The sequence below is a fragment of the Halichondria panicea genome, chromosome 9, assembly GCF_963675165.1.
Source record: "Halichondria panicea chromosome 9, odHalPani1.1, whole genome shotgun sequence".
NCBI classification, from domain to species: Eukaryota; Metazoa; Porifera; class Demospongiae; order Suberitida; family Halichondriidae; genus Halichondria; species Halichondria panicea.
This window is the reverse complement of record NC_087385.1, coordinates 714,882-735,613: the sequence shown is the minus strand read 5'-3', so window position 1 is coordinate 735,613 and position 20,732 is coordinate 714,882. Positions and strand designations below refer to the sequence as shown.

The following is a 20,732-nucleotide window of genomic DNA, read 5'->3' as shown; positions in this document are numbered from 1 at the left end:
TAAAATTACAGGTGCTTTCCCCTTTAGCTTGTAAACAAACATAATTCAAGTGGGAAATCATGACACAAAATTAATAATTATTCTTTATCTATGGTTACACCAACACACAGGCATTATACAACACTACAAAAACAGCAAGATAAAACTAAAAGTATGGCATGGACTATAATTATATATTTTATCTATCTCTCTATAAATGTAACAGTTCATTCAACAGTTGTCGAGCGGTTGGTCGATTGTCTCTGTCTCTATCGATACAGCGACTGATGATGCTAGAGAACTGACGGTCTTGGATGGTGAGGAGTAAGCGCTCACGTCCGTCATCACTTGGAAACTGGCCAGAACACATCTCGATCAGGAGCACCCCTAGACTGAACATGTCCATCTTGGTTGACTGGAAGGACGGGTTACCGGCCTCAGGGGCAGCGTATACAGGACTCCCCGGGTTCATCGTGTTTAACATTCGTTGTGTGTTCACGGAGCCGTAGTCCGTGACCTTTGCACTCCAGCGGCCATCGGGTAGAGGGTTGAGGAGGATGTTTGCACTGCTGATGTCACGATGGATCACTGGGTCTGGCTGCATGAGGTGGAGATAGTTGAGGGCTTGACAGACCTGCACAGAGATGGAGAGGATGTGTTCACGTGAGATACGACCTCCCTCCAGCACCCTCCTCAGACTGGTGGCCATGAGCTCTGTCAGGATGATCATCTCCCCCTCCAGCGTGGCTCCTATGAACTGGACCAGGTGTGGGTGTCGCAGACGAGCCGCCATGTTCATCTCACGAATAAACACGTGTCGGTAATAGTCGGATCTGAGCTGCTCGTACAGTGTCTTGGCTGCCACCTCGATTCCTCGGAACTTGGCCACTTTGACGACCCCCCATCCTCCCCCACCGAGCTGTCTCTCTGTGATTGTGATCTCCTCGCGATGGACCACCCACTGTGTCTCCAGACCCTCTGCTCGATCCTCTGCCAGCTGGGTTCTCCTCTCCGACCTTTGGAGGTCTTCTTGAAGTCGTTCATTTTCAGCAATCAGTTCCTGGACTCTCCTCTCAGCATCAACACGGCGATGGTTGGCCTCGTATGATTCTCGTTCTTTTATTGCCATTACACGATCTTTTTCTTGCAATAATCGTTCAGAGCGATTTTGAGTAGCTTGCTCTCTTTGCTCTGCCAGTTGTACTCTTTCCTCGGCATCTCCATGACGACAGTTGGCCTCGGTCAATTCTTCTTGGAAAATTTGTTGCACTTCTCTGAGTTGTCTTTCCGCATCTCCATGACGACGGTTGGTCTCAGTCAATTCTCTAGCTTGTGTAGCTAATTCTCGATCTTTCTCTTGCAACTGTAGTTGGTGGTGACGTTGAGTGTCGTGCTCTCTCTGCTCTGCTGCTCGTAACTGTTGTTCCAGAGCCCTCACCGGGTCTTGAGAGGAGTGGTTGCTGGTCTCACTGACTGATGAGGCACAAGCAGTTGCTTGTCTGATCCTCTTCTCACTCAGTCGCTGGGCGGAGCCTCTAGTGTCGTTGTGGGCCACATCCAAGAGAGACCACTTCTCAGCCAAGGGTCCAGCAACAGACGCTGAGGGTCCAGTCAACTCTGTAGGGGGGATTAAGGAACAAATGTAACAGTATATGCATTCAGAGTCATTGACACATGTATTGTGTGTACTTGTCTATCAGACAATAGTTGCCATGGCTACATGTACTAGTAGCTGCTCACCAAATCTCAGTATGGTGGTCTCAGCAATGACAACTCCCCCCACCTTCCGACGGCCTCCAAACACAAGGACCTCAGTGAGTCCTGGTCCCAGACTGGTGGCAGTGATGGAGTGGACGTGACGTGGTGTCATTGACTCAGGAGGTGTCACCTGGAGGCACAAAAAATAATGCTCTGATAAATAAATGTTGAGTGTACAGTAGTACTGTGTATTCTGAACAGATCATCAGATAATCCATGTACTGTATGAAATAAATATAACATTACAACACGAGGAATCTCAAGGCTATGTGTTTCATATTACAGTGACCTTTACCAAATTATGCCTCGAGGCTACGCGACTGTGTACGGAAGGGACTGTATGACTTTTATTACACGCTTGTAACCTTGACAACGTGATATAATACAGTAAAGGTGTGTGTACATAGCACAAGTATTTAACATCCTCCTAGACTTCAAAGTTATTTACTCTTGTAAATGAACGTCTCGTATCTCTTTATTACGTCCATTTATTACACGCACACTAACAGTTCATAATAAGACAAGACTCACCTCTGTCCACTTGACAGAGTCTACATCCAGTATCCACAAGTCCCCCACTGTATTGAGGCCATTATCCAGTCCTCCGTACACCAGTAGTTGAGGGTGGTCTTGGCCATAGTTGAGACAACAGGCAGCATGGCGTGACCTCCTCACTGGCCATGGCTCTCCCTGTACTGGCTTCACCTTAGTCACCTCCTACACACAGTGAACACACAGTATTGTGCATTTCAATGTGGCAGTACTAATTCCAACTCACCATGGTCCTAAAATCGAATAGGTAGACATCATTGAGCCTACCACCGTGAGATTGGATCCCTCCAAAGAGGACTGCCCTGTGCTGGTCCACCATGGTGAAGGTGAAGCCACTACAGGGAGGAGGTCTCTCTCCTCTGAGCTCAGGGGACGACCAGACACCTGGAAGTGGGGGTGGGGCAATTTAGAGAATGGTACAATGTTACATCATCCTTATAACATTGATTGATATGAAAGTGAACATGGTTTCCTATGTGAGCGAGGGTGGGACTCCGCCCACCAGTAGCTAGATACCCTATAAGTGTATGCAATGAAAACATACAGCGAATGTGCACGTTGTACAAAAGTTACCATTTTGTGTGTCAAAGAAATGGAACTCGTTTGTGTATCCACTTCCATCAGACAGTCCAGTCTTGGTGAATGTTGATCCTGGTTGTGTGGTGCCCTCAATATCTTCTCCTCCAAAGCAGCACAGAGTTCTCTCATTCACACGGACAAGTCCACAGAAAGCCTTTTTCATAGGCTGACTACCAGAGGTTTGAACTTTAGTCCACTGGAAAGTGTCCAGATCAAGCTTGCTCATGTCATTGAAGTAAGAAGACCCATCCAAACCACCAAAGGTGTACAGGCAACGACCTACACAAACAGAGCAACCACCATACTCTCTAGGGGGTAGAGGTCCAGTGGTGGGCAAGAGGCTCCACAGCTCAGTGCTTGGATCATACACAGCAATGATGTTAGATCCCCGTCCTGGACCCCGTCCCCTCCACATGTAATGGTGTCCGTCAACTGCAGAGAATTGACTCGAACGAGGTGATGGTTCAACTGGTAGTCGACCAAGAATGGAGCGAACAGCTTTCAACATTGTCTGCAGGAGTAAGGACAGTGAGCAATATACATACACACATTGGCTATCTAGACACTGATATACAGATCACATGTATCATACACACTTCTCTTATGTACACACTTCTCTAGCTAGTATCTCTGAACTCACCTCATGGAAGACACTTCCTGTAATGTCAGCAGCCCCACCCACTTTTACAAAACTTCACACAACAAAAATTTATTGATAGTCATTTTCATTCATATTCTAGTGTAAGTGTAGTTCCCATGGTGATGACAGTGTGTATAAGGTCCTGTAGCTTATGAGACATGCCCAGTACTGCACCCTCACAATACAGACACAGCTTCTGTAGAGGAGCCACTCAAACAGTTAGTGTATTAGTGGTCTCACTTACTTGAGCATGTGCTTTGTGATTGTCGTTCTTTAGTTTGAATCTCTGAGCAATATAATCGACCGTCCGTCCAACACACCACTCCTATTCATTGTGTGTATTAGGTTCATGTACTTTGTTATGACATGTAATATAATAATCGTATAATACAGTGGAACTTAACAACCATCCTGCAGAAAGACCAACAGCAGATATAAATAAAAGGTCAAGTACCCAGTACAAAACAACCCCTCAACAAAGGACACCTCTGTATACAGTAGAACCTCGATTATCCGGCCCTCGATTATCCGGAACCTCGATTATCTGGCTTGGCAGTTTTCTTTTTAATCAGATTACATAATTCAGAAAATGGGCGTGTCCCTCAAATGCGCATGCGCGTTGCAGCTGTTACCATGGAGACATGCCTGCTTTTCTTTTGCGCATGCGCAGACAACATGTGGCACTGCTGTTCATCAATAAAATGGGTGGATCAAGGCGTGGTTTATCTATTCGATTATCCGGCGTATTCACTTATCCGGCCTGCTTCTGGAACCAAGGTGTCCGGATAATCGAGGTTCTACTGTAATGGCCAATATCTTATCCCCCAATGTTACAAGGTTCCACTGTATGGTATGGTATGCATTATACACTCCAGTGCATAAAGTGTTTCCCCGGGTGGTCACCTTGGAAACAAACATGGAGGTGTTAGGGAGTCCACTAGTCCTTGGCAGCTCCACTTCAAAATACACTCTGTCCACCTACAAAAGGGAGCACAATTCTCCAGTGAATACTGAGCATAATGCAGTAGTGAATAAGCAGCCACTTAACAGGACGATGGTCCAAGCTCTAGCTAACCTCCCCAGCAACCACTCCACTGCATACTTGTGGTATGGAGTCCAGACCAACTGCTCTCATTTTTAACTTCATCAAAGCAACTTTTCCACTCGTGTGTTTGGATGAACTGCCACCTTTCACCCCACCTGGCCAGTCAAAGAGTGCACACACATTGTTCAATAGTACACAGAATATAGACATCCTATGAAGCGTGTACAAGTAGACTCAACAGTTAAAGTAGCTGAGATTAAGAGTGGTAGGGAACTAGAATAAAGAATGGAGTACTAAATTGCTCATTATTACAGGCTCAGTGTTGAGTACACCACACTGTTTGCATGCTCACTTGTTCCAGTTGCTTTGGCAGGTTGTCCCAGTGGCCTCCCCCTCACGGTCCTAGTAGAGTGTTGCTCGGCTACTATCAGTGCAGGGCAGCTGTGGTCCTCCTGGTGTCTGTGCTGGATGCAATACGACTGCTCACAAGACTCACACACCACACTAGTCACATGACGCTTCTTGCACGAGGGGAGGGAACAGTGGAAGAGAAACTATGGACACACGTTCAGTGCATGCCGGGGAGGGAGATGTATAATTACATTATTATGAGTTTGTCATCTAATTGTGTAAATGATTACCTCTTGTTTCTCAGGCAACGTGCACGTGGATATAATATTTGTGTCGATGTGCTCACAGTTGTGAGAGGAGGGGACTCGATGATATTTACTGTGGCAAAACCAACAAATATGTAAATCGTAAAATGGTAGCTAGATCTCTACTTACCAAAATGTTTGATGACAGAGGTCGCACACAAATGGAAGGAAATCTGAAAATGAGTAGTTAATTTATACACAAAAAAATATTAATTTGCATACCTAATCTGTTGCATTGAGGGAAAAAACAGTGTTCCCCAACTTCAACTTCCATTCTAGTCTCTTGGTGTGACGTCATCTGCAACGGGCAATCTTAGCTCCACCCACACAATTTGTGAGTCATGATAAGCTAATGAAGAAACCTTTGATCTCTGCAAAAATGAAGTTCATGAATTTTGTGCCTCAAGAGTGGTCTACCCAAATAGGGCTGTCTGGTCAAGCTAGCTCTGAGACTATCTGCCTGTTTAGGTAACAATAATAAACTATTAACAGTTATAACAAGTGTACAACCAGCTAGCTATGTGTGTTCACCTACTGTGCAGAATTGTGTGTTGTGCATGAGAGCCTTGTATCTAGATACTATAGCCTCAACTATACAGTTACTATAGAGCTGCACACACGACATGAATCAAGAGTCTATTGATATTTAGGAAAGAAAACTAGGTCTCCCAAAGATGATGAATTGTTGAGACTGTGTGTTGTGGTTAAATTCCAAGGCAAGTGTTAGTCCTAGATACAGCTAGTTTTGATAGCTCCACTGCACAATATAGCCGTACTGTTGTGTGTCCTATATATAAACTGCATTAACGTATATACCGTTGTCTCTATTACAGGCCTAGTGGCTGACGTATACAGATATGAAGCTATCAGAGATATTGCAAGCGTTTCATGGCCTCGAGGCGTGCGATCGTGTGGACCTCATCTGTCGAATGCTACGTCACTGTCTGGCATTTGAATCTCGATTCCTCGGTACCGTATTATTAGACGCCTCTAAAGAGCATTACAAATCGCAAGTGAATAAAATTGAGATAGATGCCAACAGAGTGAGCTACTACAAGCCCTTCCAAGAGTCAGGCCTCTCTCACCAAGTATGTCTCAAACTGTGCAGTTCTCTGTCTGTTGTGCATTCGGATAATCTGGGGTCGTATTCCAACTACTCAACGATAAGAAAGTGCCGACGTTTTTTGAGGATTGCAATGAGCTCAAAGTAAGAATGGACACTGTCAGTGTTTCAGTATAATCTCTAACTCCATTTGCATGAGGTGTTCATATTGATTATTAGCTAGTGTGGTGGGTATTGCTTCTATAGTGGTTGTTATGTATTACCTAGGATCACTCATGCCACCTACTCATTTGCTAAAAGCTCTTACTGTATAGCAAGTGGCAGATGTTTCTGGCCAAGCCACAATATTTGCTGTTTTAGTGGGTTTCGTTGATTAGAATAGCCATGCAGAGTGGTGACCTGGATTAGGGTGTGTTGATGTGCCTGCAAGGATCTGCGGGTATTTCAATGTTGTACCAACAATCACATACTCACTAACTGTATGCCTGAGCACGTCATGACCAGCTAAAGCAATACACAGCTATACAAGTGTGTGTCCAGGTGCATGTACACTGCTCCTAATGGATGGCACATTGTCTGCACTCCAGTTATCAACTTGACTCACTTGTCAGTTGACTAGACTAATAGTTAACAGTATTCTCAGTCCAATGCTTATAATACTATATCTATTCGCCCTGTGTCTAGGTGCTGAAGGATTTCCGCCTCCTCTACGTGATGGCTGTGAATCACCCTGCTCTCTCATTCAACCAGTGCAGCGTCAGCTACTCATGTACACATATACCTGCAACGAATGGACCTGCTCTTTATAGAGAAGTCAAAGTACTCCTTCTCTGGAAGCTTCTCAGGATCTGTGGAGGTAGGGAATAATATGGTTGTGAGTATATGAGTCCATCTCTCTCTAGAGTGTTCCCATGTCCATCTTGATTCCTCTATAATGCCTCACTGTAGCCACTCATTAGTGCTAGTATGTCTGTGAGTATTGTAGAGAGCTTTATCACATGTGTAGCATCAATACAGCTGCTCTGTGTCATATCTTACCTCCCTCATAATTCCTGTCATTCATTGGATGGATATTGATGAGCCTCTTGTTACGGGGACCAACCCTCGAGATGGTTTTATTCAATTGCCATGTACTGACTCTACCGTTAGTTTTGCAATGGCCTGAAATCCGATAAATAATTCTGTATAATTATAGTATATCATTATTAGGGAGATCGAATGTGTTGTATTGTATTGTGAGGTGGTGTGACTTGTGTTGTTATTTGTTGCCTCCCTCCCTCCAGTGGCCCAGTTCATGCACGTGCTGAGACAGAGGATCCAGCTGGGGGCCACTGAGTCCATCTACCTCATGGTCAATGGCCTCACTCCCACCACCAGGTACACACATGCCAGGGGAATGCTATCTAGTGATCACACTAGACTGCATTGAAGCTGGTGTATACAGTGTAGTTATTGGACACTTTATTAAAGGTTGTGTAATGAAGGCCTATATACATGTAGCCATTCTTGCAGCTTTGTTTACTAGGCTAGTAAAGCTTGAGACTATATTGAACCCTGTCAACATGTAAGAGGTCGTGTACAGCATCATTGTAGGCACTGTCTCAAGTACCTATGGTAGAATATACACTGCACTCTGTTCACTGTGGTACTGCATGTATACACACAACTTAGCCATTATTAAATGTCCTCTAATGACTGTGTACTTTGACCCCCTGCATGTGTCCACACTAATGACTGTCCTCCTCCCTCCCTCCCTCCAGCTTGAGCATGTCTGTGATCTACCAGGAGCACAAGGATGAGGATGAGTTCGTGTACATGGCTTACAGTGGAGAGAACAGTATATGGGCTGAACTCAAGAGACACTATGAACTTGTTCCCCCTAACCCTGTGTGTGTGTGTGTGTGTGTGTGTGTGTGTGTGTGTGTGTGTGTGTGTGTGTGTGTGTCCACCTATTACATGTACAATGTTCACTGCTTATACTGACAAGAGTTGTTATAATTTTAGTCTGTACATTAATTATTTTTGTCTACGCATTGTTTTATTGATTGTTTAGTTGACATTATTGGCAAGAGAAGTAAATCCGAGGCTTTACATGTACAATTGCAATGTACATTACAAGAGGGGCTTTCCCTTCAGACAGTGTTCAATAATTATAAATCACAACTGGAATTGTATACATGAAAAAATTGAAATATAAAGCACAAAATAAAGAATCGACTAGCTTCTTACATCATCAATAACATCATAATTAAGTGCAGAAAAAAGTTATGGTTTCACAATAAGAGCATGTAAGTAGAAACAATCGTGCAACAAACTAAGGAATGTTCCTACACTCTTAAAACAATAAGTTCTAACTACATTTTTAGGATTTTATCATCTTCTAGCATGTTCAGAACTTGAGCCATAGTTGGTCGGTGGTCGGGGCTCTCTTGAGTGCAGTTAGCAATCAGATCGTGGAATTGTGGATAGTCTTTTTCGACTTCTTTAAGCATGCCCAAGTAATTCTTTTCTGATGGAAAAGTGCTAGTGATGACCTCGCATAACAAAACACCGTAGCTGTACACATCAATCTTAGTTGTTTGTGGAATTAGCTCTCCTCTTGGATTGTAAGCTCGAGGTATCACTTCAGGGGCAGAATAAAGAATACATCCTTCACCTTTTGTGTGAGCATGCTGCAGGAAGTTGGCTGAGCCCAGGTCAGAGACCTTCCCCTTCCACTGGTGGTTGGGCATTCGCTGGAGGAGGACGTTGGGAGCACTCACATCACGGTGGATGATGGGATCGTAGCGCTGGTGCAGGTAGTCCAAAGCAAGGGCAATGTCCATGAAGATCGAGAGGCGGTTTCCTGGGTCCAGTTGATTCCTCTCGTACGCTTGTCGGAGATTCATGTCCAGAAGCTCGGTGACGAGGGTAGGAGGGGATTCATTGTCTTGCTCATCAAAAATAGCACCAATGAATTGCACAAGGTTTGGGTGTCGCACTTCAGCCAATAGCTTCATTTCTTTCACCATTTTGTCGATGTGAATTGGGTAGGCAATTTCTTCGTGTAGTCGCTTGACGGCCACGCTCACTGTTCCCTCCAGCACTTCCCCCCACCCTCCTTTGCCAATCCTCCTGCCAATGATCAATCTGTTGGCCGGAATCCTCCACACCTCTGTGTTGTGTGCTGCCAACTCTTTCGTCTTGCCTTCTAACTCCCTCTCTAGAGCTGTGATTCGAGCAGACAGGTCAGCTTCTCTTCTGTTGGCCTCAGCCAATTCTCGATCTTTCACTTGTAAAAGTAATTGTGTAGCTTGCTCTCTTTGCTCTGCCAGCTGTGCTCTTTCCTCCGCATCTCCATGACGACGGTTGGCCTCGGTCAATTCACGATCTTTTTCTTGCAACTGTAGTTGGTGGTGACATTGAGTGTCGTGCTCTCTCTGCTCTGCTGCTCGTAACTGTTGTTCCAGAGCCCTCACCCGGTCTTGAGAGGAGTGGTCGCTGGTCTCACTGACTGATGAGGCACAAGCAGTTGCTTGTCTGATCCTCTTCTCTCTCAGTCGCTGGGCGGAGCCTCTAGTGTCGTTGTGGGCCACATCCACGAGAGCCCACTTCCCAGCCGAGGGTCCAGCAACAGGTCCAGTCAACTCTGTAGGGGAGATTAAGGAACAAATGTAACAGTATATGCATTCAGAGTCATTGACACATGTATTGTGTGTACTTGTCTATCAGACAATAGTTGCCATGGCTACATGTACTAGTAGCTGCTCACCAAATCTCAGTATAGTGGTCTCAGCAATGGGAACTTCCCCCAACTCCCGCTGGCCTCCAAACACGAGGACCTCAGTGAGTCCTGGTCCCAGACTGGTGGCAGTGATGGAGTGGAAGTGACGTGGTGTCATTGACTCAGGAGGTGTCACCTGGAGGCACAAAAAATAATGCTCTGATAAATAAATAAATGTTGAGTGTACAGTAGTACTGTGTATTCTGAACAGATCATCAGATAATCCATGTACTGTATGAAATAAATATAACATTACAACACGAGGAATCTCAAGGCTATGTGTTTTATATTACAGTGACCCTTTACCAAATTATGCCTCGAGGCTACGCGATCGTGTACGGAAGGGACTGTATGACTTTTATTACATGCTTGTAACCTTTACAACGTGATATAATACAGTAAAGGTGTGTGTACATAGCACAAGTATTTAACATCCTCGTAGACTTCAAAGTTATTTACTCTTGTAAATGAACATCTCGTATCTCTTTATTACGTCCATTTATTACACGTACACTAACAGTTCATAATAAGACAAGACTCACCACAGTCCACTGGACAGTGTCTACATCCAGTTTCCACATGTCCCCCAGTGTCTTGATGCCATCATCCAGTCCTCCGTACACCAGTAGTTGAGGGTGGTCCTGGCCATAGTTGAGACAACAGGCAGCATGGAGTGACCTCTCCACTGGCCATGGCTCTCCCTGTACTGGCTTCACCTTAGTGACCTCCTACACACAGTGAACACACAGTATTGTGCATTTCAATGTGGCAGTACTAATTCCAACTCACCATGGTCCTAAAATCGAATAGGTAGACATCATTGAGCCTACCACCGTGGGATTGGATCCCTCCAAAGAGGACTGCCCTGTGCTGGTCTACCATGGTGAAGGTGAAGCCACTACAGGGAGGAGGTCTCTCTCCTCTGAGCTCAGGGGACGACCAGACACCTGGAAGTGGGGGTGGGGCAATTTAGAGAATGGTACAATGTTACATCATCCTTATAACATTGATTGATATGAAAGTGAACATGGTTTCCTATGTGAGTGAGGGTGGGACTCCGCCCACCAGTAGCTAGATACCCTATAAGTGTATGCAATGAAAACACACAGCGAATGTGCACGTTGACAAAAGTTACCATTTTGTGTGTCAAAGAAATGGAACTCGTTTGTCCGTCCACTTCCATCAGGCCATCCAGTCTTGGTGAATGTTGATCCTGGTTGTGTGGTGCCCTCAATACCGAGTCCTTCAAAGCAGCACAGAGTTCTCTCATTCACACGGACAAGTCCACATAAAGCCTTTTTCATAGGCTGATTACCAGAGGTTTGAACTTTGGTCCACTGGAGAGTGTCCAGATTAAGTTTGCTCATGTCATTGAAGTAAGAAGACCCATCCCAACCACCAAAGGTGAACAGGCAACGACCTACGCAAACAGAGCAACCACCCCGCTCTCCAGGGGGTAGAGGTCCAGTGGTGGGCAAGAGGCTCCACAGCTCAGTGCTTGGATCATACACAGCAATGATGTTAGACCCCCCCAATCCTGGACCATACCCCCTCCACATGTAATGGTGTCCGTCAACCGCAGAGAATTGACCAGCACGAGGTGGTGGTTCAACTGGAGGATCCATTACCTGCACAGGAGTGATCATTAGACAGTGTTTTATGCCATCACACACACACACACACACACACACACACAATCATTTTGAGCCTGGACTGAGACTATGCATGCTAGCTATAGGACCTAACCAGATCAACAACCATCACATGACTGACATGAACTCTGTATATCTATAGCAGCAATGAGACACTGCATTTCAACTTACAAGTCATGGACAGTATAGAACACTCCCTCAGAGATATCAGAGAGCTGCTATTGTTGTTGGAGTTCTGTTGATCTTGTGCATACCAGCCACGCCCCCACTATTGCAAAGCCCACTCCCAAAATGGCTGGAGGAGGTGTAGAAATCTGAAGGTTGTCTAGCGCTGCAGGAGTAGGTGAGTGTAACTAGGAATACTAGGAATATTGCACATACAGCTTATACCCATAGGCCTGTCAATGGGCAATATTATAGGTCTAGGTCTAGTCTAGTTGCAGAGCATGTCGTACAATGTGTAAAGATTGCTCATGACAGTGTGTGTATTTATCATTGTGTAGAGGAGATGTGTTTGTTGAGTGGGAGCATCCTCCGTCACCACCACTCTCCAGTATCCATGGAGATGACACTATCCTCTTTGAGCTCCTGAGAACTAAACAACATTCAACAGTTGACGACAATCGACGATGCAATTACATTAGAATCCAGCCATGCATGACATGTGCACAGACTGTGGGGGGTCTGGTATCAAGGTGACCCACCGCCCACTCGGCCCCCGGCATGATGCAGCAGATACAGAGCGTGTGCACAGACTGTGGGGGGTCTGGTGATTACATAAGAGACAAGGACAAATACAAGAAATGCAGAGGAAGCGTTTCGTGGAAATCAACCACAAACAAGAGGTATGAGAATAATTAGAGCACTGCTGTTAGTGAGTCTATGCCAGCCACAATCACTTAGAGACACTTTCCACTGGAATAATTAATATGGGCTATAGTCAATTAAATTTGGTCCAAGGGGTAAATGTAAACAGCTATTATTATTTAATTCCGGTGACCCAATTTCAGTAACTTTGTGGTATCCTAGTTGGCCGGAGTCCATCCAACACTACGCTCATGGTTGGGTATCAGTACAGTAATTTTGTTCCACTACAAGAAATTTGCAGATTGCTGCGTTCAAGTGGGAAACCTTACAGCTCAACTTAGCTGACAAGGCGAGCTGGGTCACTGTATTTCTCCATAAAATGCAGAAACAGCTCCTGCTGGATATCTAGGCTACTAGAAAATAACTATCTTAGCATCTATAAATTATGAATGAAGCTTGAACAATAGCATCTTTGTATTAATTAGTACTTAATTGTCTTTGTTTTAAGTTTTGTTGTGCTACCAATAAGATTAGTTTGGACCAATCCTCTGTTATGTGTGCCTTCTTTGGTCTTGGAAAAGCTTCTCCAGAAGCCTCGGGGTAGTCTTATAGCTGGTTGTATCTCTCCTTGAGCTAGATGTCTAACTATTGTGATTATTTCTGCCTGTACTAAATCTTGTATTACAGGCTACAGTATTTTTCTATACTTTCTCTAAGAGTTCTGAGGTCTTTCTTGAATTCCAAAACAACTATAGCTCAGCTATAGCTAGCTGGACAATAGCATCCCAGATAGTTAATTGATTTCTTTATATCGCACCCCTGAGCCGCGGTTGTCAGCCACTTAAGATTAAACAATATTCATACTCTGTCTCAAGTACCAGTGGAATGATACCCAACCCAGAGCGCAGCATTGGTTTGACTTCGCCCAACTAGCGGTATCCTGAAAGCTTAAAAGATGCTCTTTCAGTTGGTACGTTCAACTATATTTGACCCATTTTCTACAAATACCATGATTAAACCAAAGATGGTACTAGTCACGTGATGTTAGCCTATAATTGCCGAGCGCCTTATCTCAGAAAACCTTTGTATGTATGTATGTATGTCACGCTCAGGAATGTCACGCTTCAGGAATGCATAATTGGGTGTGGCTACATTCGGTTAATCTTTACTACCTCCAAACTGATCTACTATTGGCATAATTATGCGGAGAATAAAAGCTACGTACTATATTATACTATATAGCTAGCTGGAAGAGCTTCTGTGGAAATCGAAGAGCTAGCTAGCTTAGGCTAGGCTGTAGCTATATAGCTATATAAGAGTCTCACTTGAACAAAGCCAACAACGACACTACTAACTTACTCTTGAAAGCAGAGTTCTTGAGAGACTGATTCTAGCCAAAAATGTATAAGTAATTTTGCTATTTCATAATGAAAGCACCTCGGTGGGTGTCAAATTAAGCTACATAACATAAAGCTGTTTTATACACACATTATACAATGATGAATATTAATTTTGCTGCATGCAGAATCCATATCACAGGGAAACTCAAAGAGTGGGTTATGATACCATGATTGTTGTTAAAACAATCGATGCCAAAAGTCCAAGTTTAAAATTGATGACTGCATCAGCAGAGCCTTGCAGCTACCAATAGCTAGCGTTATAGTGTAGAGGGCTACTAAGTATATAGAGTAGCAACACTCGGTGGACAAGTTGTGGTACGTAGTCTACTCTTCTGTAAAGGCTGCAATGGCATTCCAAGTGGGCATACGTAACTCGAGAACGAAGCATCATTTTTCAAATTAAAATCCAAGAAAACTAGAAGCCTATAGAAACTCTTATACTTACACTTCATTAACTGATCCTTGAGCAGCTGTAGCAGTCTACACAGTACAGAGAGACAGTCACATGCATACACACATAAACACATGCACACCAAGGAATAATAATATCCAAATCATACCTATCGCATGCAAGTCCAGTCTACTCTCCTTCTTTCTCCTAAATTGTACTTAAATACAACTCTGCGCGAGGCTAATCATGCGTGTGCGTATAATATGTTTCCTACCTGTTACGTTATTATTTAACCTCTGAACTCGTGTGAACTAAACACTTTATGTCTTGTCTCTTCAGAACACTGCTGGTGACGACCATAGTGACAAGGTAAGTACAACTACTCACAAATGTGTGGTAATCTACTCTCTAGACTGCAAGCACTGTAGAATGGCAGCTCTATCCACACATTGTAAGACCTGTGTACCCTGTAATGTTATCATCACCTAATCTCAGCATTACTAAACTGTTGCGATCATATTCAATTAAACGTGAGGTGGGTTGTAGTTGAACATCTTTTAACAGACCTAACTTTCCTACCGTTAATCTAATGTCAAAAATTGTATGATTTTCTGAAAGCTTAGAAAGAGGTCTTTTAAACGATTAATCCAGCATTTGGATTGGGCCATAATGTCATTTTTTGGCCTTGGACTATGGGCTATATTATCCATGGTGTGGTCAAATTGGCAAATACTTTTATCTTCACATCTTGCAGCAGCTTGATCACACCGACTACAGGAGAGTCGATTGTGACCTGTTTGTGGAGAAGAGCATCAGTTTAAGGGAGGCCTTGTGTGGCTTCACTTGTACTCTGTACCCCCTGGACGGGAGGAGCGTGGGTGTGTCCAGGTCACCAGGAGCAGTGCTGTCACCAGGTGAGTAGGTGGCTGGTAGGAGGAGGATTGTGTATAGGGCTGCCTTTGAGAGGAGTGTACATACAAGCTATTATAGTGTGTCCCAGCCTTACAAGCTGAGGGGACATGTGTTAGGGTTAGGTACCTTAGGACTGTTGATCTGGCAGCTTTAACAAGACTTAGGCTATTTATTATCAAGGGCGTATACACCCTTGTTGTTATTATCCATGAGAACCAAAGCAACTGCATGAATTGAAAGTGATAGCTAAGAGTACCAGTGTGAAGGAGAAAGGTTCATTAAGGTGTACTGGCATGGCTGTCTTATATATAGTGACATCCTTCTTGTTCTTCAATAGACTGTAGAGGTGGTGTGGCCAAATTGGCAAATACCGTATAGCGGATATTTCGAGGGTATAAATCTTCATGGTTTTCGCTGATCAAGCATCTACCGCGAACATTTATACCCATGAGTTTAATATCGCACGCATACACGCTGCAGAAACACTGCTATTCTGAATTCCCGAAAACCTTTTAAACGGTCAATCCGCGAAAGTGTATACCCTCGAAATATACCCGCTATACGGTAGTTTTATCACTCAAATATGAACTTTGATGATATCATTTTAGAGAAGAAGCTCTTTCAGATGCTTAATTCCCAAATTTGGAACGGGTCATAATTAGGGTTAGGTATAGGACTTTTGATCTTGTTATTTCTATTTTCACTTCATGTGTATGTATTTATAGTCTTGTGGTCATGTGCAATACTAACAGTGGTTGTGTTGTGTGCGCAGTATTATACGTAGGTACATGTACAGTTGCTAAAAACCTACGAAAACTCTGCCAATCTAATTACAACATACTGAAAGTAGTATCAATTGAGTTTACAATGTGTGTGTGTGTGTGTGTGTGTGTGTGTGTGTGTGTACATGTACAGTACTCTGTGTGTGTGTGTGTGTGTGTGTACATGTACAGTACTCTGTGTGTGTGTGTGTGTGTGTGTGTGTGTGTGTGTGTGTGTGTGTGTGTGTGTGTTTGTGTGTGTGTGTCCAGGGTCTGGAGGGTGAGGGGATGCCAGTGTTCAGGAAGCCTCATGTCAAGGGAAACCTCTATGTTCAGTTCACCATCCAATTCCCTGACTCTGGTTTCCTGGAGGAGAGTCAACTAAAGGTCAGTGGCTATAATCATGTGATATGTGTGTGCAGTGTAGGCAGCCTCTCAATACACAGACCTCCACTGTATACATGCAATATCTTTATGCTGTACCACCTTGTCTTCTATAATTAAGGTGTCTTTGTGAAGTAGTTGGTATACTGATCCAATACACAGGCCCCCACTGTATAGCAATGTACTCTACCCCCCCCCCCCCCCCACACACACACACACACACACACACACCTACACACACACACAGGTGTTGGAGTGTCTCCTGCCCACAGGACCTGACCCACCAGCACTGGACCCAGAGGCAGAGGAAGTGGATATGATAGAGAGTGAGGGGACGAGGGGAGTGGGCGGGGCACAAAGGGGTGGAGCCATATACGATGAAGATGAGGAGGATGAAGGAGTGGGCGGGGCACAGAGGGTGGGCTGCTCTCAACAGTGACACTCTTAGGAACTCTATATTCATCGCTTTGATTGTATTTATGGACTGGTTTTGTGGTTACTGCTATTGTTCTAATTATGTGAATAACGTTTGCCCATACCACTCATCATAATTATTGTGAATGGTAATATTGATTAGCATGAGACTGAGATAAAGTCAATAGTAATCATCATAATAGGAGAGTGCAAACACACACTACAAAAGCCAAAGCTATCAATAAAATTCACGAAGTTATTAAAAATCAATATTAATTCAAGAAGCTAGCTACTGGATAATTATAAGTGTTCACATTGTTCAAACAATTAGTGTGTGTATAACACAGAGTCCCACAATGGGTATTAATTATCAACTACAACCTAAACTAAAAAGGAAGCTATATACTATAGATAAGTGTTCACCATATATACATTGTTCATAGTTAAAAGGGCGCTATTTTGTTCAGTTCCACCATCACCTGTGCCATGCTGGGTCGATGGCTGGGCTCTCTTTTAGTGCAGTGGAGTATCAGCTCGTACACTGCAGGACGCTGCCTCTGTACTTGGAGAATCATGTCTCGATAATGTTCAGCACTTGGGAATCGACTAGCGGTCACCTCACAGAGGACAATACCGTAGCTGTACACATCGATATTGACAGACTGTCTCAGAGGTGGAGTGAGAGGATCAAAGGCTTGAGGGATGACTTCAGGAGGGGAGTAGATTATGGCCCCCTCTCCCATCGTATGAGCATGCTGCAGGAAGTTGGCTGAGCCCAGGTCAGAGACCTTCCCCTTCCACTGGTGGTTGGGCATTCGCTGAAGGAGGACGTTGGGAGCACTCACATCACGGTGGATGATGGGATCGTAGCGCTGGTGCAGGTAGTTTAGAGCTAGGGCAATGTCCATAAAGATCGAGAGACGATTTCCTGGGTCCAGTTGATTCCTCTCGTACGCTTGTCGGAGATTCATGTCCAGAAGCTCGGTGATGATGAGAGGAGGAGATCGATGGGCTTGGTTTGGCTCATCAAAAATAGCACCAATGAATTGCACAAGGTTTGGGTGTCGCACTTCAGCCAATAGCTTCATTTCTCTCTCCATTTTCTCGATGTAGATTGGGAGAGCAATTTCTTCGTGTAGTCGCTTGACGGCCACGCTCACTGTTCCCTCCAGCACCTCCCCCCACCCTCCTTTGCCAATCCTCCTGCCAATGATCACTCTGTTGGCCGGAATCCTCCACACCTCTGTGTTGTGTGCTGCCAACTCTTTCGTCTTGCCTTCTAACTCCCACTCTAGAGCTGTGATTCGAGCAGACAGGTCAGCTTCTCTTCTGTTGGCCTCAGCCAATTCTCGATCTTTCACTTGTAAAAGTAATTGTGTAGCTTGCTCTCTTTGCTCTGCCAGCTGTGCTCTTTCCTCCGCATCTCCATGACGACGGTTGGCCTCCGTTAATTCTATAGCTTGTGCAGTTATTTCTCGATTTTTCTCTTGCAACTGTAGTTGGTGGTAACGATGAGTGTCGTGCTCTCTCTGCTCTGCTGCTCGTAACTGTTGTTCCAGAGCCCTCACCCGGTCTTGAGAGGAGTGGTCGCTGGTCTCACTGACTGATGAGGCACGAGCAGTTGCTTGTCTGATCATTTTCTCTCTCAGTCGCTGGGCGGAGCCTCTAGTGTCGTTGTGGGCCATATCCACGAGAGCCCACTTCCCAGCCGAGGGTCCAGCAACAGACGCTGAGGGTCCAGTCAACTCTGTAGGGGGGATTAAGGAACAAATGTAACAGTATATACATTCAGAGTCATTGACACATGTATTGTGTGTACTTGTCTATCAGACAATAGTTGCCATGGCTACATGTACTAGTAGCTGCTCACCAAATCTCAGTACGGTGGTCTCAGCAATGACATCTCCCCCCATCTTCCGCTTGCCTCCAAACACGAGGACCTCAGTGAGTCCTGGTCCCAGACTGGTGGCAGTGATGGAGTGGTAGTAACGTGGTGTCATTGACTCAGGAGGTGTCACCTGGAGGCACAAAAAATAATGCTCTGATAAATAAATGTTGAGTGTACAGTAGTACTGTGTATTCTGAACAGATCATCAGATAATCCATGTACTGTATGAAATAAGTATAACATTACAACACGAGGAATCTCAAGGCTATGTGTTTTATATTACAGTGACCCTTTACCAAATTATGCCTCGAGGCTACGCGATCGTATATGGAAGGGACTGTATGACTTTTATTACACGCTTGTAACCTTAACAACGTGATATAATATAGTAAAGGTGTGTGTACATAGCACAAGTATTTAACATCCTCCTAGACTTCAAAGTTATTTACTCTTGTAAATGAACGTCTCGTATCTCTTTATTACGTCCATTTATTACACGTACACTAACAGTTCATAATAAGACAAGACTCACCTCTGCCCACTGGACAGTGTCTACATCCAGTATCCACATGTCCTCCAGTGCCTTGCTGCCATTATCCAGTCCTCCGTACACCAGTAGTTGAGGGTGGTCCTGGCCATAGTTGAGACAACAGGCAGCATGTAGTGACCTCCTCATTGGCCGTGGCTCTCCCTGTACTGGCTTCACCTTAGTGACCTCCTACACACAGTGAACACACAGTATTGTGCATATCAATGTGGCAGTACTAATTCCAACTCACCATGGTCCTGAAGTCAAATATGTAGACTTCATTGACTCTATCACCAGACTGCAACCCTCCAAAGAAGACTGCCCTGTGTTGGTCCACCATGGTGAAGGTGAAGGCACTACAGGGAGGAGGTCTCTCTCCTCTGAGCTCAGGGGACGACCAGACACCTGCAAGTGGGGGTGGGGCAATTTAGAGAATGGTACAATGTTATATCATCCTTATAACATTGAAAGTGAACATGGTTTCCTATGTGAGTGAGGGTGGGACTCCGCCCACCAGTAGCTAGATACCCTATAAGTGTATGCAATGAAAACATACAGCGAATGTGCACATTGACAAAATTTACCATTTTGTGTGTCAAAGAAATGGAATTCGTTTGTCCATCTACTTCCATCAGACAGTCCAGTCTTGGTGAATGTTGATCCTGGTTGTGTGGTGCCCTCAATACCGACGACTCCTCCAAAGCAGCACAGAGTTCTCTCATTCACACGGACAAGTCCACAGTAAGCCTTTTTCATAGGCTGACTACCAGAGGTTTGAACGTTGGTCCACTGGAGAGTGTCCAGATCAAGCTTGCTCATGTCATTGAAGTAAGAAGAAGACCCATCACGACCACCAAAGGTGTACAGGCAACGACCTACACAAACAGAGCAACCACCCAACTCTCCAGGGGGTAAAGGTCCAGTGGTGGGCAAGAGGCTCCAGAGCTCAGTGCTTGGATCACACACAGCAATGATGTTAGACCCTCGTCCTGGACCAAGCCCCCTCCACATGTAATGGCGTCCGTCAACTGCAGAGAATTGACCCCAACGAGGTGATGGTTCAACTGGAGCATCCATTACCTGCACAGGAGTGATCATGAGACAGTGTTTATCATTGGTTGAGCCTGGACTGAGATTATGCATGCTAGCTAGCTATAGGACCTAACCACAGATCAACAACCATCAAATGACTAACATGAACTCTGTATATCTATAGCAGCAATGAGACACAGCATTTCAACTTACAAGTCATGGACAGTAGAACACTCCCTCAGAGATATCAGAGAGCTAGCTGCGCGCTCAGGGGCGATCCTAGGATTTAGCGAATGGGAGTACCGGGTGCTCATTGCGCGCCACAAAATTTAAGCCATGCCCACTTCTGGTGGTCACGCCCTTTTTTACTGCCACGCCCACTGTTTTCTAGATGGTGCACAGTACTCAGTGCAAGTGCCATCAGCAAATCAAGAATGTTTATAACCTTAACCAGAAGCTTAATTCTCCTGGGATGGCAAACTCTAGCCAACTCTTCTGAAGGTATGTCAACAATGTCAATGCAATCA

General features: G+C 44.7%; 6 protein-coding genes across 12 annotated transcripts in view; 2 read left to right on the top strand and 4 right to left on the bottom strand.

The window, feature by feature from the left end:
• Window positions 1-20,732, top strand: part of LOC135340861 (uncharacterized) — a 53,691-nt gene that overhangs the window by 27,688 nt on the left and 5,271 nt on the right. The gene's annotated exons all lie outside the window — the stretch shown is intronic.
• Window positions 66-3,376, bottom strand: LOC135340828 (uncharacterized). Its single transcript, XM_064537233.1, has 5 exons — window positions 2,863-3,376; window positions 2,516-2,673; window positions 2,269-2,454; window positions 1,720-1,867; window positions 66-1,596 (listed from the first exon to the last, which is right to left on the bottom strand). Exons 1-5 carry the CDS (start codon window positions 3,374-3,376, stop codon window positions 191-193), a joined length of 2,412 nt encoding a protein of 803 aa, XP_064393303.1. The 3' UTR covers window positions 66-190.
• Window positions 3,562-7,501, bottom strand: LOC135340855 (AN1-type zinc finger protein 1-like). 3 transcript variants are annotated; one of them, XM_064537267.1, is made up of 10 exons: window positions 7,311-7,501; window positions 7,054-7,261; window positions 5,432-5,580; window positions 5,340-5,382; window positions 5,195-5,282; window positions 4,906-5,107; window positions 4,584-4,708; window positions 4,412-4,486; window positions 3,753-3,833; window positions 3,562-3,704 (listed from the first exon to the last, which is right to left on the bottom strand). In XM_064537267.1, exons 3-10 carry the CDS (start codon window positions 5,505-5,507, stop codon window positions 3,594-3,596), a joined length of 801 nt encoding a protein of 266 aa, XP_064393337.1. In that variant the 5' UTR covers window positions 5,508-5,580; window positions 7,054-7,261; window positions 7,311-7,501; the 3' UTR covers window positions 3,562-3,593. The 3 variants fall into 3 exon arrangements, with proteins under 3 accessions (XP_064393337.1, XP_064393336.1, XP_064393338.1); XM_064537266.1 differs by having other exon boundaries at window positions 7,054-7,501; XM_064537268.1 differs by having other exon boundaries at window positions 4,611-4,708; window positions 7,054-7,501.
• On the bottom strand, window positions 8,408-12,446 carry LOC135340836 (uncharacterized). The gene is made up of 6 exons (XM_064537243.1): window positions 11,859-12,446; window positions 11,171-11,663; window positions 10,825-10,982; window positions 10,578-10,763; window positions 10,024-10,171; window positions 8,408-9,900 (listed from the first exon to the last, which is right to left on the bottom strand). Exons 2-6 carry the CDS (start codon window positions 11,658-11,660, stop codon window positions 8,627-8,629), a joined length of 2,256 nt encoding a protein of 751 aa, XP_064393313.1. The 5' UTR covers window positions 11,661-11,663; window positions 11,859-12,446; the 3' UTR covers window positions 8,408-8,626.
• On the top strand, window positions 12,425-16,902 carry LOC135340865 (dnaJ homolog subfamily A member 2-like). Of its 3 annotated transcripts, XM_064537285.1 has the most exons (5): window positions 12,425-12,532; window positions 14,625-14,654; window positions 15,040-15,199; window positions 16,229-16,345; window positions 16,590-16,902. In XM_064537285.1, exons 4-5 carry the CDS (start codon window positions 16,247-16,249, stop codon window positions 16,779-16,781), a joined length of 291 nt encoding a protein of 96 aa, XP_064393355.1. In that variant the 5' UTR covers window positions 12,425-12,532; window positions 14,625-14,654; window positions 15,040-15,199; window positions 16,229-16,246; the 3' UTR covers window positions 16,782-16,902. The 3 variants fall into 3 exon arrangements, with proteins under 3 accessions (XP_064393355.1, XP_064393357.1, XP_064393356.1); XM_064537287.1 differs by lacking the exon at window positions 12,425-12,532 and having other exon boundaries at window positions 12,539-14,654; window positions 15,043-15,199; XM_064537286.1 differs by lacking the exon at window positions 12,425-12,532 and having other exon boundaries at window positions 12,539-14,654.
• Window positions 16,927-19,513, bottom strand: LOC135341220 (probable serine/threonine-protein kinase drkD). Its single transcript, XM_064537733.1, has 4 exons — window positions 19,424-19,513; window positions 19,177-19,362; window positions 18,627-18,774; window positions 16,927-18,503 (listed from the first exon to the last, which is right to left on the bottom strand). The coding sequence occupies exons 1-4, from the start codon at window positions 19,511-19,513 to the stop codon at window positions 17,200-17,202; spliced, it is 1,728 nt and encodes a 575-aa protein (XP_064393803.1). The 3' UTR covers window positions 16,927-17,199.